A 16,106-nucleotide genomic window follows, 5' to 3' on the forward strand; every position below is an offset into this window, starting at 1 on the left:
ACAGTATCTACTCTGTATGCATAAATATTCAAACACTTGCTATGAAGTACACCGAGCACAAAACACTCAATGCAATGCCCTTAATCTTCCACTTGTAATACAGTCATCATGATGAGTAAAATTTCTTTGTTTTGACTCATTATTTCATCTCACTGCTAAACGCTGAAACATTTGTGTGTTGTTTGATGTTAGTAAATGATAACTGTTTGTCACTAATGTGTGAGAAGGGTTCCTATAGCTGGTAGAGAATTATGTGAGCGATAGATGAAAAGGTCATGGGTTTGATGCTGAAAAAATGTACAGCACTTGTAAGACACTTGCATCTGCCAAATACAAAAGTGTAAATGTAAGAAGTATGTCTAATCAATGTAGGGTAGTGCACTTTGAAATGATTAACATTGTAAAGCATGCACAAAGCCTGCATTAAGAATAATGGTTGGTAGTGTGGAATGTACACTGCAGTACATTTATTAAGTAGCAAGTTTTTTTCCTCTTTCTGATCGTGATTGAATCATATATGAAGAAATTAAGAAAAACATTGCAATAACATAATCGTGAGGTCATCAATAACTGTGCACTGATGTCATGGCAACAATGAGTCACTCTGACATCAAAGAATGAACGACGAGATGTTCAGATACATGCTGTCTTCATACAATCTATTACTGAGGATATGGGATATAAAAAACATCATGTAACCATGTTTACTGTTCACATCTGACTGCATCTTAAACTAAGAAATTATCAATCTTAGTTACATGTTTAAATCACTCTATGCATTGCTTTCCTATTATTTTTTTACTGTATTATAATAACCCAGATAAGTTCTCTCATGAGATTTTCCCAAAGAATATAAATTTAATTCAATACATGCATCTACAGTAAATACAATAAAAACAGCATTCAGCTTTTGTACACCAAAGAAACGTAACATTTGCTTTGTAGGGCTACCAAATAAATCAATCAGAATGAAAAATAAAAAAGCTTTTCTGTGCAAGAACAACTTCACAAAATCCTTTTTTGACACTTAAAGGTTTCCACTGAGACTGCAGTCAAATACATTTCCATATGAAACAGAAGTGCCAAAGCTGTCTGAAGAAACAACCACTCATATCTACAAATATTTCTCTTTCATGCCGACAAACCCTGTCAGCGTTTGACTATTGAGTATTCCTCACACATGCATTAGTGGCAGAGGTGGATTTTCGTATAAATTTGGCAAATAGAGTTCATCACAAGAGAAGACAGCAAAACACGGGGTTATTTTCAACTCAGCTTTGGGTCGAAAGGGACGAACCCAACCCATAGGAATAAATTAACCCAGAACATGTTTATATTTGACTCAACCAATGGGTTAAAACAACACAATATTTTGTGTTTAAAAACAAGCCAGTAGGTGGGTTGTGTTTGTCCCTTTTTAACCCAACATGTTTGAGAGTATATAAACATATGGCCGTGAGAGGTGACAACAGACTCAGACTGCTCATAAGCCAGATTCAGTTCAGTACTTTGAATTCACTGCAGTGAATTTATCTTTACTCCATATACACAAGCTGATCATGAGCTGTTTTACATAAAATTATATATAATGTCAAGAACATTCTGTGAAAATATAACCTTGATATCTTTAGTATTGACTGACTGAGTAAGCTCATGCCAAAATCAGTGAGCGAAATGTAACTTTGATGCTTTTCATCTCATCATTAGATTATGAGACTTATATTACAGACTTTCTTAGTCAGTGCATACTTATAAAATCATATACTGTAGAAAAGTAATCATATGATACGAAAGGTTATTCTTTTAATCTATAAAAGTAGATTCCTTGTGTTTGGTTTACTTTTATTTGAAGATACAACAAACCCTTTTCCCAGATCAGCACCTCTTACCTTAAAGCACACATAACACACACTGTTTCTGCTCATCTCTCATGTTACCTATTGAGTAGTATTACATCCTTTATATCTCTGAAGATCATTTAGTTTTATCAGATTTATAAAAGAAAGATCAGCTCTATAGCGATTGTTTCTGGAAAAACACAACCCCTTGAGGCGTACCGCGGGAGGAGTGAGTCACGAGCAAGCAACACACATAAACCATTATCCCACTATCTCTGATTCACTACATGCTCGTGTCATTTACAGTATACTTACCAGTGGGGGCTCGTGACTGCTCTTCCGAGTATGCGCTAATTCAAAATAAGTGTTCGGATTGTCACGTGTGTGGTTCCTCCCTCCAAAACACGTGTCATGCGTGTGGAGAGATCCTGTGTGCTAAATACATGCAAGACACTCCTTTAACAGTAAACTCTGATTACGCATGAGATTGTGCGAGTATCTGGCACACGCGAGCGTCTCCTTTCAAGTTCAAGTTCAAGGCAGCAGGCACTGATGACACGTGATGCACACACGATCTCTCAAAGTGCAGAACACATATCCCAAAATGACGAACCACACACATGACCAGCTCCATACATGTTGTGACAAACTTCGTATTGTGCGCTTCAAAAAAAGAAGACACTGGCCGCCACTGATACTTACGTTCCAATTGCCAACAAACACAGACACTTGATGCAGTTTTACGTACCGCCTGCGACTCATGATCCGTTTGGCACCGCCCCATTTCAACAAAATCCAGCGTTAACAAGCTCACATTCACAACTCCACTGCTACTAAACAAACTTATATCCATTGTTTCTATAATGCTGACATAGCTGAACAAGGCTTTCTTCTCCTTACATCCAGAAACACACTTCTTTTTCTTTCGTGCCATTGGTGATAAGGGTGTCATGATTTTGATTATTTTAAATCACAATCGATCGAAATTAAGTCACAATTTCAAACTTCGAATTAACAAATGGAATCGGCGATGCTGCCACGCCCACATGTCATGTCCGGTCAGCTTGCAAAGGTTTTGTAGTGTTTGTAGGAATGTGTTCGAACATCCACATTAGACCGCCTTCTCTCCAGTCATTTACCTGATCTGAGGCACTGAACACAATGTTTTACGTCTTTTCTGACTTCTGGTGCGAACACACGGTGTAATACATAATATTAGTTTGCGTCCATATGAACTCGTCATTACTCCCGCTCGCATTTAAATGACAAGGGTGCAAAGTACTGACAGGAATGTTCATCTGACAGGAAGTTTCATTTTATCAAGTATGTGCATGTACCGTATTTTTTTCCACTGGCAGCACAACTAACATGGCAGGTCATCTCCGGGTTCAAGGATATTATATTTCATAAAAGTCTAGTCTAAAACTGGCATACCATTTTTTGTGCTTAAAAAAAGGTAAAAATCAATAATCGAGTCGTGACCTTGGAATCGAGAATGTGGTCGAGCCGAGGATTTGGAGAATCTTGACACCCCTAGTTGTTGAGTCTTGATATAACTGATTGACTTCTACTCAAAAGAAAAATGCTAATGAGCATCCTCGTTCTCTCTCATTGTGATTGAGGTGTAGGCATGCTTTTAGGGGAAGTGCCGATATAAGGAATATGGGGTCAATGATATGTAATGGGTACCCATGTTTAAAAAAAACTCTCTGAAACTTGTAGAAAAGAGTAAGCGTGAGTTTGGCTCAGAAATACTCTGTCACACATTGCTTTTTGCACTTTGCATTTGTTTAGCATGAGGGTTACAAGTCTTAAGTCAGAATGCATGAAATACCATTAACCCCCCCCCCCCAAATAGTTTTTTCGGTGTTTATTGGTGTACTGTAGTTATTAGAGATGCACGGATATAAAATGTTTCAACCGATACTTTTAGCCGATTATTCAAAATGATAACTGCCAATAACGATGCCGATAGTTTGGTGGTTATATTAACTTGCATTAAGTAAATTCTGAAGATTACATTTTCTGATTATTATTCATTCTTATAATGATCATTAATATTGAGCATTAAACTAGTCATGTTTCTTTACATTTTCCTGTTCTCTTTTATATCGGCCAAAACTATCGGTTTTTAAACTATTAACGGATAGCCAAGAGTGTGAAAATTTGCTTTTATTTAACGATACCACTTATGGTCCAATATATCGGTGCATTTCTAGTAGCTATAGAAATCATTGTTGTACACTAACATCAGAACTGACCCAGATTTGTGATGATGTTTGACAACAAGATCAACAGATCCCAATGCTTATGATGTCACAGAAAAACATGAACGGTAATTCACATCACACCTGGTCAAGCGCAGAGAGCAGAAAATAACCAATACGCCTGACATGTTTTTACATGATCTGCTTAAAAAGACAGGAATGAAATATCAGATATAAAATGATAAAAAAAACTTGAATATAAATAAACAGCACATATAGCTTATTGTCTATTTACAACTGCAAATTCAATCCCAAAATACATATGAGTTTCTCGATGTTTGTGACATTACAGGAAAAGCTTTGCTCTCAAGGCCATGGAAATATATTGCCATCTGACAGCTCTATGTAAATCCCAAAGAAACAGACCGGTTTGTTGTTCGGCCTGGTTTTTATCTCATTATCTAATGCACAGAAGGATGGACTGAGATGTGCTGCCAACAATGGTATAACTGGGGCACTGGGCCATATGTGCAGGCTTATACCATGTTAATCTGGTTACCCAAAAATCAGAAATAATTTACAAATCTAAAGTAAGTTGATGCTTCTTTGCATCTTGTGGTCTTAACGTTCACACAACGTCAGTCACAGTCTGTCTCTTTCAGTTGCTATACATTAGTCTCCAGACCGTTCATATCAATAGCACAATGGTCCTTGTCTCTATGTTTCAGGTGGCGAGGGGGCACCGGTGGTTTTCTCCGTTCTGGGGGTGGGGGGCGAACGCCCTCTTCCAGCTGCATGAGACGAGCTACGTCAGGTGGGATGTGCTCAGGTTTGCCCCCTGCTGGTGGAGGTTGGAAACTTCCATTATTCTGCTGACAGTTGGGCAGACTCTGGTTATTCATGGGCTTTGTTTCACAGATGAGCGGGACCTGTGCACATATTGAAAGCAATGAGAAAACTGAATCTTTATATTGCATCACCCGACCGAGCACAACATTGATTTTTATAGAGGCTTTGATTTCCCCCCTTTGGTTTTCTCCATAGGCTTTACAAATATTTCATCAGTAAAAGTTTTGATTGAAACCAAACAACTCCAAGAGGAATAACAGCTTTTGATTGGAATCAAAACGTTAACAAATTAAATTAAATAAACTCTTTCATGAATAAATAAAGCATTGCAAGATTAAATGCATTTAATTAAAAACAACAGTTTAGTATCTAACTGCTGACTAATAGTCTACACTATAAAAACTGATATCAAAACAACAAACAGTATATTATTATTTTACTTCAACTTGACAAATGAAGTTAAACAATTGCAACTTGTTTTTATAAGTTATGTCAACTTGTCACAAGTCAAAACTTAAAATAGTAGGTTTAACTGACTCTGTTTAATCCACTTGTTTGGACATAAAAGTGTGTTGGCAGTGTGTGAACACAATCACCATATAATGGAAAAAAATCTACCCGCTCCTTGTTTTTAAATCCCCATTAAACCAAAGCAGTCTCATTAGACATGCCGTTTTGATTATCTTATCAATGTGAGGTCACACTGATAAAGCCCCGCCCACTTACAGTCCTGCATTACCATATTTTCCACCCTCTGCAAGTTGTACTTTGTCCACTAGATACTATTGTCTCAGACTGTATAAATCAGATCTATTTGACATGAAATGTCACTGTCTGTTTGTAAGGAAGTGAGGAGCTGTAACTAATTTGCATTTAAAGGTACAGCACATTAAAACATGCGTTTTTGATTCCACCAAATCATTTTGGACATGATATAATACATGATCTGTGGGGTATTTTACACTGAAACTTCACAGACACATTCTGGGCACACCTGAGACTTATATCACATCTTGTATAAACGGGCATAATATGTGCCCTTTAACTTCATGCTTCAATATATGAAGTATACACTCACCTAAAGAATTATTAGGAACGCCTGTTCAATTTCTCATTAATGCAATGGTGTAATGGTGTGGGGGATGTCTTTTTTTGGCACATTTTAGGCCCCTTAGTGCCAATTAGGCATCGTTTAAGTGCCACAGCCGACCTGAGCATTGTTTCTGACCATGTCCATCCCTTTATGACCACCATGTATCCTCCTCTGATGGCTACTTCCAGCAGGATAATGCTGCACTATGTCACAAACCTCGAATAATTTCAAATTTCTTGAACTTGAATTAAGGCAGTTCTGAAGGCGAAAGGGGTTCAAACACAGTATTAGTATGGTGTTCCTAATAATCCTTTAAGTGAGTGTATGAACAATATATTTTAACTTTATTGCTAAGTGTACCATAAAAAAACTTTGCAAAAGTTGCACATTATAAACGATTATTTCTCCTAGAAAGTTCATATACTGAACTTTCAGTATTATTTTTAACACTTTCCTATATGCCAAGTGTGTTTTATTGTGTGCATAATTGACCACAGTGCAGTCATTTGACTCTATAATTTAATCAAAGCCTTTTTATGTCAAACTCTCCAGTAAATGACGAATGATTGAATTACTATGCATATTTCTGTGAATATTTGAAAGGAACTATATTTAGATATATTGTGCCCTCCATAAGTATTGGTAAAGACAAAATTGCTCTGTTTGCTGTGGAGGCAAGAATCTTGTAAGATGAATATGAGGCAAAAGTACTGAAAGTTACATTTTACTCAAATGATTGCCTCTGTAAGATGAAACCCTGTTGTTTTTCTCGCTTTTGTAAGTTGTGTTGGATAAAAACGTCTGATAAATGTACAAGTAAAATGGGACGGTTAAAGTCCAAAGCATTGCATTAATATATTGTGATATAAACCCCTGTGCAGGAACAGAGCACAGGTTACAGCAAATGTACGAATCCTATGAATGTTTGTCATAAAGTGAAATATCCATCTACAGTATTCGCTGTATTTCTGTAAGCCCACGCCTTTCATCAAGGTCACAAATTCAGTAAATTTCTCCTGGATTATATAAACAAGCATCCTTGAGAGATCTTATACACACTGATTGCTTCACACATTTATATTCGTCATAAAATAAACATTGCGATTAAATTTGTCTTCCCGTTTCATTTAGAAACATGTGAATCATGTTAAAATATCAGATTTATTACTCAATGGTGAAATGACTCAGATTCAAAGTTCAATTCAAAGATTCAAAACACTTTTAAACCATAGATGCAGAAAATCCCATAACATTTATGTAAAAAAAATTGGAAAGAGAACCGTGACCATGCAGTTAAGATTTTATATTATCAAATTAAGATTTAATCTCTTTTGATTATTAGTAATGTATAAAAACCCCACCTTCAATAATGATATTAACCGAATGATCTCGGCATGTGTTATACATTCACCGGCCTCAGGCCATTCAGAAATACCAGTTTGCTGGCAAAATACGCTAAATGCCATGGTGGATTTTTCAGCAAAGTCCTCTAAGTGCAAAGAAGATGAATTGGATGAACGACGGTGCGTGAAACGACGGTGCGTGAAACGACGGTGCGTGAAACGACGGTGGATCACATTTAAACTTGTGTCCCTTGTAAGTACTTGGACCTGAATACAACCCAAATGTGGCAGTGACATGAATCACAGCGCCCCCTAGAGCCCCCATAACATTCTGACTTTCATTTTTGTAAGTGTTTACTAACGTATGTCTTATCCAAAGAAGTGGATTTTATTAGAAGTGGAGGTTTTAAAAACTTGCAGCGAAAATTTTTTCAAACAAAAGACAGTCAATTTTGCTAAATACCAATAAAATGACTATAGTAACATTTGCATAATAATAAGGCATTTCAATTAATGACTAATAACCTTTTCGTTGCCATTAAATTGAAGTTATTGAACCTAAGAGTCTGAGGGTTTTGCAGCTCTTTATACAAAGGCCTTTATGAAAATAATCTGCAAATGGTGTGAAAAATAAACTTAAATTAAGTTCTTAATAAAGAGGTAAAACTTAAAAAGTAAATTTTTTCAATTTGTTTTCTTTTTTACCAGTTTTTTAAAGTATAAATTGACTTAATTTTAATCATTGTTCAGAAGACTTAAAGAGGACATTTCACTTTTTTAAGAAGCAAATAATTCTTTGGTGTCCCAGAGTACATATGTGAAGTTTTAGCTCAAAATATCATATAGATTATTTATTATAACATGTTAAAATTGCCACTTTGTACTTTAGGTGTGAGCAAAAATGTGTGGGTGTGTCCTTTAAAATGCAAATGAGTTGATCTCTGTACTAAATGGCAGTGCCGTGGTTGGATAGTGCAGATTAAGGGGCGGTATTATCCCCTTCTGACATACAATGGGAACCAAATTTCACATGCTTGCAGAGAATGGTTTACCAAAACTAAGTTACTGGGTTGATCTTTTTCACATTTTCTAGTTTAATAGAAGCACTGGGTGGTGACCCAATCAAGCACTTAAAAAAGTCAGATTTTCATGATATCTATAGGGATTTTGAGATATTTACTGAAAAAATGATTTGTTTACCCAAGAAACTGACAGTAAACTCACCCCATCTCCTTCTTTAATGAAATCTTTTCTGCAGATATGAGCCATGATTCCTGTAGCCAGCGCGTCTCCCATCACATTCACCATAGTGCGAAATCTGTCCCTGTGAGAGGAGAAAACCAGACATGATGTTCAATTCAACAAACAGCATTTCTCCAAACCCGTAACTCATTCATTCAGTCTGCCTGCTGGTTTTACATTTACACGGACAGTGTAAAAAAATGTTGTTGTTGATTTTTTGCATAATCATCCTGCTAACAAATATTATTTTGTTGACTGGACTGTGTGTGTCCAAATTGCCAAAATAAGTAATCTGAACAAACAATAAAAAAAAAACAATGGAAAGTTCCCAGCATGCACTGCAACATGTTTACTTCTTTGGTTAATATTTATTAAAAAAAATATTGTTTTAATGTTTGCTGGCTTTATTTATGTTGTTATGATTGAGAGCTGTGTGTGGCACAGTGGGTTAGTGGGCATCACTATTGCCTCACATCAAAAAGGTCTCTGGTTCAAGCTTGGGGTGAGTCAGACAAAGACTTTGATCAGGAGACTTTTCTGTGTGGAGTTTGCATCTTCTCTCTGTGGCATTGTGGGTTTACTCCCACCGTCTAAAAACATTTCTCGATCTCGATCAGTATGTGCTGGATAATTACAGACCTATATCAAAACTATTCTTCATCTCAAAGGTTTTGGAAAAAGTTGTGTATTCGCAGGTCCCTCTTACCTAAATACTTGTAACATTTTTGACACATTTCAGTGTGGGTTTAGAGAAGCTCACAGTAGAGACTGCCCTATTGAAGGTTACCAATAATATTTTATTGTCACTTGACTCTGCCTCTTGTTGTATTTTAATCATGCTCGATCTAAGTGCAGCATTTGACACAATAGATTGTGATATCCTTCTACAAAGACTTTACCAAGTAGCTGGTTTTCAGGGATCTGTGCTGAACTGGTTTGCTTCCTATCTAAAGGACAGATATTTTTCTGTAAATTTGGGAAATTATTTTTCATCTAGGGCTCAAATCTCCTATGGTGTTCCCCAGGGCTCTATCTTGGGTCCTTTGCTTTTCTCATTATATATGCTTTCACTTGGTTATATCTTTCAGAAACGTAATTTATCACATCATCTCTACGCTGACGATACTCAATTCTATCTTCATGTTAAAAACAATAACTGCTCTATGTCCACTCTGCTTGCATGTCTTCAGGACATTAAGTGCTGACTGGATCTGTATTTTTTACAGTTAAACAATGGAAAAACTGAAATAATCGTTTTTGGTCCAACAGCTGTGTCTTCTGGTCTGATAAAGCAGCTTGTCCCTCTGTTTGCAAATGTACGTGATCATATTAAAAACCTTGGTGTTGTCTTTGATCCTATGTTGTCCTTTGATAAACAGATTAGCACTGTTGTGAAAAACAGCTTTTTCCAATTAAGATCAATTGCTAAAATCAAGAAGATGCTTTTATGAAGGACCTTCAAACTATAAGTCATGCTTTTATAACTTTGAGATTGGATTATTGTAACTCTTTTTATTTTAGCTTGCCAAAATCATCTCTTGACCGTTTACAATTGGTTCAAAATGCGGCAGCTAGATTACTGACTGGTACCAGAAAACGTGAACACATTACCTCAGTACTTGCTTCATCACACTGGCTCCCGGTTAAGTTACTGTATGTTTTTCAAGCTTTACATGGTTGTGCTCAATATATTTGTGACCTCCTCACTCCGTACCCTTTCCCTAGATCTTTTCGGTCTTCAAATCAATTCCTTCTCTTGGTACGTGGTTCACATTTTAAAACTAAGAGCGATCGTGCTTTTGTTACGGCAGCTCCAAAGCTGTGGAACAATCTTCCTCTTCATTTAAGATCTGCTACTTCTGTTTCATTGTTTAAAACTGCTTTAAAAACGGTTTATTTAAAACTAAACTAAACTAAAGTGTGCTTCCAGCCAGGATATTAAACCCACAATTGCATTGCAAACACAATGCTCCACCAATTAAGCTACAGGAACGCTTTTGTTTCTCAGGTTGTCATCTGAATTACGTTCATTAAAGAGATGCATTTTGTCTGAGCTTTAACCTGAACATTGAATTTTGAAGCGAGACACGGGTGGTATGAATAAACATCTTATATACGTCCGTACTCACAGGGCCCAATCAACAGCTATAATGAGAGTGATGTCATCAGTGGGCAGGCCTACGGATGTCAACACTATTACCATAGTGACCAGGCCAGCCTGTGGGATACCGGCGGCACCGATGCTCGCTGCCGTTGCTGTAATACTAAAAGACAAGGTAAACACATCATTAAACTGCAAAGAAAACATTTTTCTTCATTTAAGTGCTCAACAAAAAGTGAAATGCATTATACATCATTATACAGTAAGTTCTTAAGATGAGTCTTTGGATTCCTTTGGGTATGTATTCTTGCATAAATGAGATGCAAACTGTAGCACATTTTATGCTAATAGCCAAAAGTCGAGAGACCATGAGCTGTATCCAGATCAGAACGGGCCATTTACAGGTGTTTAAACACATACATGATGGATCATTTCACCTGTCACTCAACACATCATTACAACAGTATACTCATTATACCGAATCTCTTTCCTTGAACTCATGTACGTGCGTGCGTGTGTTATCTTTGTGCATGCACATCACAACTGCTATAGATGTTGTGCTTTTCTCAGGTCTGTAACTCACAGAGTCATGAATGATTTCAACATCCAGCATGAACAAAGAGGCACAAACCTTTAAACTTACCCTAAAACCAAGCCGATATATTAAAATATAAAATAAATCTTTTTATGTTTGTGTAATATAGTAGGCAGTCAAATAATGAATAAGTGCATATAATAGTATATTAGTTGCAGCTTAATTTGTCACATTGTAAATGTAAGCTCAGGTTTACTATATGTGCACATTATAAACCAATTCAATTGAATGAATGGAGGGTCAGATACAGAAGTGGAGGTTAGTGAGAGAGACAGGAGGGGCGAGAGAGTTTTAGGAGATGCTGTGACATGGATTAAAGCGGATCGGTGGTGTGCAGACGGATGGTGGTTTACTCCGTCACATGGCATCTAACCAGAGGATTATTGCTCAGTTATCAGCTGTTCACATGCTCCATCACTATACTGTCATTTCATTTCAATGAACACATCAGTCCAGCCATCCAGCCTGAACACTCAATATAAAGCAAAAAAAATGGCATATTGTGACCTATATACAGTTTTTATATAGGATATAGTTACATTTTATATGATATATATATATATATATATATATATATATATATATATATATATATATATATATATATATATATATATATATATATATATATATAGTGTTTATAGCACCCAGAAGACTTGTGAGAGCTCACAGTCTTTTATTGCGTCATTGTGTATTTACATTCACATCTTTAATTTCCAACTCAAGATGAAATCACAGTAAAGTTGAACCTTGAGTAGGTGAACCTTGAGTAGGTAATGTGACTAAACTGATGCATTTCTATGCCTGCGGGTATGTGTGATCTGTCCGTAATTGTAATGGTAAACACACGTCTTTATTCAGTGGCTTACAGCCTGAGCATTGATGTCAAGTGTTTCTGAGTGCGTGCGTGCGTGCGTGTGTGTGTGTGTGTGTGTTTATCTGCCAATTAATGCAATTAGACAACAAATTCAAGATGCATAAATTGTGATATTGTTTTGTTTTTGTATAAAATGTTTAATTCCATTGTGCAAGCTGTGCTATAAAACCTAATGAGCTGCCTGCTCAGACAGAAGTTGAAAGCATTAACAGGAAGTCTGTTTCAAAAACTATGCAGTGAAAATGCTGTCGCTTATGACAAAAGAAAGGTCATTTCACATCGCCTGTGTCAGAGCTTCTCAACAAAAGCATCTGGCTTTGACATTATCGTCACAGAAGAGTAATTTACAGGCTTTTTAGCGAGTAAGGGGGATGTGTACACAGTAGGTGAAATAAAGAGGTATTTTTGGCTACAGGAATGCATCAACGCTACAAAATAATTATAAAAATGCATCTAAGATGCTGGCAGGGCTTTAAAACCAAAATGTATCAATAAAAATGTTTATTAAGTTATTTTTGTAAAATGTTTGTATTATATATATTTTTTTTATATTATATTATCACTTCATTGTTTATTTAGTTGAAGAATTGCTTTTATTATTTAGTTGACAGGTTTGTCCAAACATTTCTAAAATGTCAATAAAAAAAGTTTGCATAATAACGCTGCTTCTATTTTTCTATTTTGTTATGCAACTAAACTGTAACCTTTTCCTCTTGCGATAAGTCATTTAAAAATCATAAAGATGGATGTTAGTAGGTTTACGTATATCACAGCCACCAAGCTAGCAATTATTTTTAATCAAAGGAGATGCTGGCGTGTTATCCAGGCATCAATAGCAAGGAAAGCCCCGTATATCAAGATAAACGATTATAAGTATAGATGGCAAACACACATAATTCCATATCATACTTTAGATCCAGATTAAATCTTAGATTCTCCCTATACTGAACTTATAGTAGGGATATTACACACAGTTTTATAAATGAGACCCCAGATCATTATAAGAGATCCATTATCTGAACTCCACTGTCAGATCATGTGTTGTGTGATCAGTATTAAGAATTAGTGGTAAGCACCCTCAGGCCTAACTTAATGGTTAGCCGATATATATATATATATATATATATATATATATATATCTCCCAAGGGGTTTTTCCCTCCTAGGACTTTTTTCCTCCTAGGCTTAAAAAAGTTGGGAAGTTTTTCGCCTAGGGGGTTTTTCAACCCCGGGGAGTCAGCCGACATTGGCTTGACTTAGCACCCTCTTCTATACGTTACATTATTAATACGCTTGCTTGTAAAGTTTATTCATAGCCGCTGTATTTTGCTACTTATATCGTCTGTCGATTTTTCTGTGTTTTCCCCTGCTCCTATTAATGTAAAGCTGCTTTGAAATAATTACCAATTGTGAAAAGCGCTATATAAATAAAATTGAATTTAATTATTCAGGCCAAATCTAAGCCACTCATATAAACAACACGTGAGCAAAAGATGTGCGAGTAGGTGTGCAGAAAAATATTTGTGCATGGAAAAACATCCTCGCGAGGACACATAGCCTATAGTCTAATTCCTGCTACCCAGTCTCACAAAATTATGTACCTATAGGAACATAATTTTTTTATTGTTTGTCGTGATACTGTCACGAATTTCCGCGTTTTTTTATGATTGTATAACAAATTTCTGTTTACGTGTCATTGTCACGTAGTGGTTACTCAACTGCTTTTCCTATTTTCAAACCATTTTCACTTTGTTTAGGATTAGATTTGGTTTTTGCGTAAGGATGTCACTTTAAGTATTGGTTTATAAAAAAAAATCAGATTTTTTAAATATTTATTAAACGCCACGACTCAGGAAATCCTTGTCGTGCCACAGAGCGCCACTCACATAGTTTAACATTAAATAACATAATATTTGTCCCAAATCATAAACTATTAACATTGGCTGCTAACGTATATTTTGCATTTTGAAGTAGACGCTATCTGACTACGCTCACCCTATTTAATGTGCACTTCCAGTGTACAATACCGCCGAATTGTCCGAGACGCGACTCGACGCGGTGGTGAGCTGCGTTTAAAATTACAGTCTATCTTTCGTAATAAGCTAACTAAATTTAAACAAAACATAAACACATTACAACAATATTCAAACCCAACAATACTCAAACATAAATATAAAATAGACATTAAATATGATTATACATGTTAAAACAATCCGATATAGCGTGTATAATAGCTGGTTGGTAGATTTTTACTATTTTTGTCAAAAACTCCGTTGCAAACCTCCATTTACCTGAATAAAATAATTTTTACTTTGAAAATGATGCGCTGTCACGTTAACATCAGCTGTTCGTTGACATAAGACTCCATCTACATTTACACTCAGAGCTACGTCTGAGTTCTCAAACTAAAACAGGGTCTGCAGCGTTGACGAACAAAATTGTTTATGAGGGTCGAAAACGGTGATGTAGTGTAGATGAAAGGAGTAAACGTAGCAAAAGTAACGCGTTTTAAAGGATAAACGCATTAATGTAAACATAGCCTGAGTTCACTGCTTATATTCTAGGGCTTTCTAGTCTCGCGGCTGTCATCAGCAGCGCCTTGCATCGCCCAGTCAGCGGATGGCGGGCGGGTGCGGTTTTGAAAACTGGTCAGAAACGTTGGTGCGGATGGATGGCGGACGGATGATGAGTTTTGTGATGCGGTTGCGGATGAAATAATAGCCCATCCGCGCATCTCTATTAGGGGCTGTCCACACGGAGACGCATATCACTGTATACGTATAAATTTGTTATCGTATTGCCGTTTCATCCACACGGATCCGGCGTTTTGAGAGAGTGAAACCGCTATTTTTTGAAACCGGGTCCTAAAGTGGATAAATCTGAAATCGACACCCTTGCGGTTTCGTGTGTACAGCCAATCCGTATATTTTGTGAAGCGAAAACGTCATCACATCACGTGTCGGAAGCGTCACACGTAACAGCAACAACAATAACGGCGGACTATGTGATCGTGTTCATACTACAGAAGCTACTAAAGCCTACTAGCTTTATTACAGCAAAATCTATTGCTTCTATGCAATTGTGGTGACCAACAAGCGATAATGGACAACACCATACGTTGGTTATGCTCATGCTCAAAGTCTTCTTCTCCGTGTATAGTGTATATCTGTGGCAGAATTACAGCGCCCCATACTGGTCCGGCATATATACTACACCGTTTTCAGTCGGTTTCAGTGGTTTCGTGTTTGCGGATAATTTTTTTAGGAAAAAAATGATCGGATAGGGAATGCACCGGCTTCGTGTGGACAAAGCCTTAGTAGAGAATCCATATACGCTTACAGAATATGGAGCATCGCATTTCTCTTTGTTTTCAATAAAATTGTTTGGATAAAGCTTGTGAGATGTTGCTATAGTCAGATCCATCAATGGACAAAAAGATGTGCTTTTTATGTCCCTTTGTGGTTCAATCCAAGCACAATATTAATCTATGGAGGGATGATTTTAATGGATCCTTAACATGGACTAAATTAAATTTAGCATGAATGCTAATATTCAAGTATGTATTTGCTTAAACGCTCTAATTTATACACCACTTTAAAGTGAAGCACCACTTGAATTTACTTGCAGTGGTTTAAGGTCCTCTGATGATCCTTATTAAATAATAGCTGCGCTTCCATTACAGATTTGTGCAAAATTTTATTTGATTTTAGTACATTTGACTGACTTACATCAGGTGACATGGAAATGCAGTTTTGCGAAATACACCTTTTCCGAAATGCCTGAAAAACCACCTCATGCCAGGATAAAATCTGTTTTGCAATATATGAGAGTTTTTGCTAAATTGATGTGTTTGGTCGTATTTTTTATTTGCAATGTCAATTTGCGCAACAGCTAGTGACACTGAAAACATCTTTGTCATGAGATCATTGCTATCCTCATAAAATATGTGTTATCGTACTGCAA

At 36.5% G+C, this 16,106-nt stretch overlaps 1 protein-coding gene across 2 annotated transcripts in view; it reads right to left on the reverse strand.

Moving 5' to 3' along the window:
• Positions 1–4,647: 4,647 nt before the first annotated feature.
• slc1a7b (solute carrier family 1 member 7b) overlaps positions 4,648–16,106 on the reverse strand; it is a 64,142-nt gene continuing 52,683 nt past the window's right edge. For both annotated transcript variants that reach the window (XM_073875581.1, XM_055189335.2), the window contains exons 9-11: positions 10,702–10,836; positions 8,555–8,654; positions 4,648–4,974 (exon numbers count right to left, since the gene is read on the reverse strand). In XM_073875581.1, the coding sequence (XP_073731682.1) occupies positions 4,711–4,974; positions 8,555–8,654; positions 10,702–10,836 (499 nt within the window). In that variant the 3' untranslated portion in view covers positions 4,648–4,710. The remainder of the gene's footprint in view (positions 4,975–8,554; positions 8,655–10,701; positions 10,837–16,106) is intronic.

This window comes from Misgurnus anguillicaudatus, chromosome 13, assembly GCF_027580225.2.
Source record: "Misgurnus anguillicaudatus chromosome 13, ASM2758022v2, whole genome shotgun sequence".
Taxonomy (NCBI): Eukaryota; Metazoa; Chordata; class Actinopteri; order Cypriniformes; family Cobitidae; genus Misgurnus; species Misgurnus anguillicaudatus.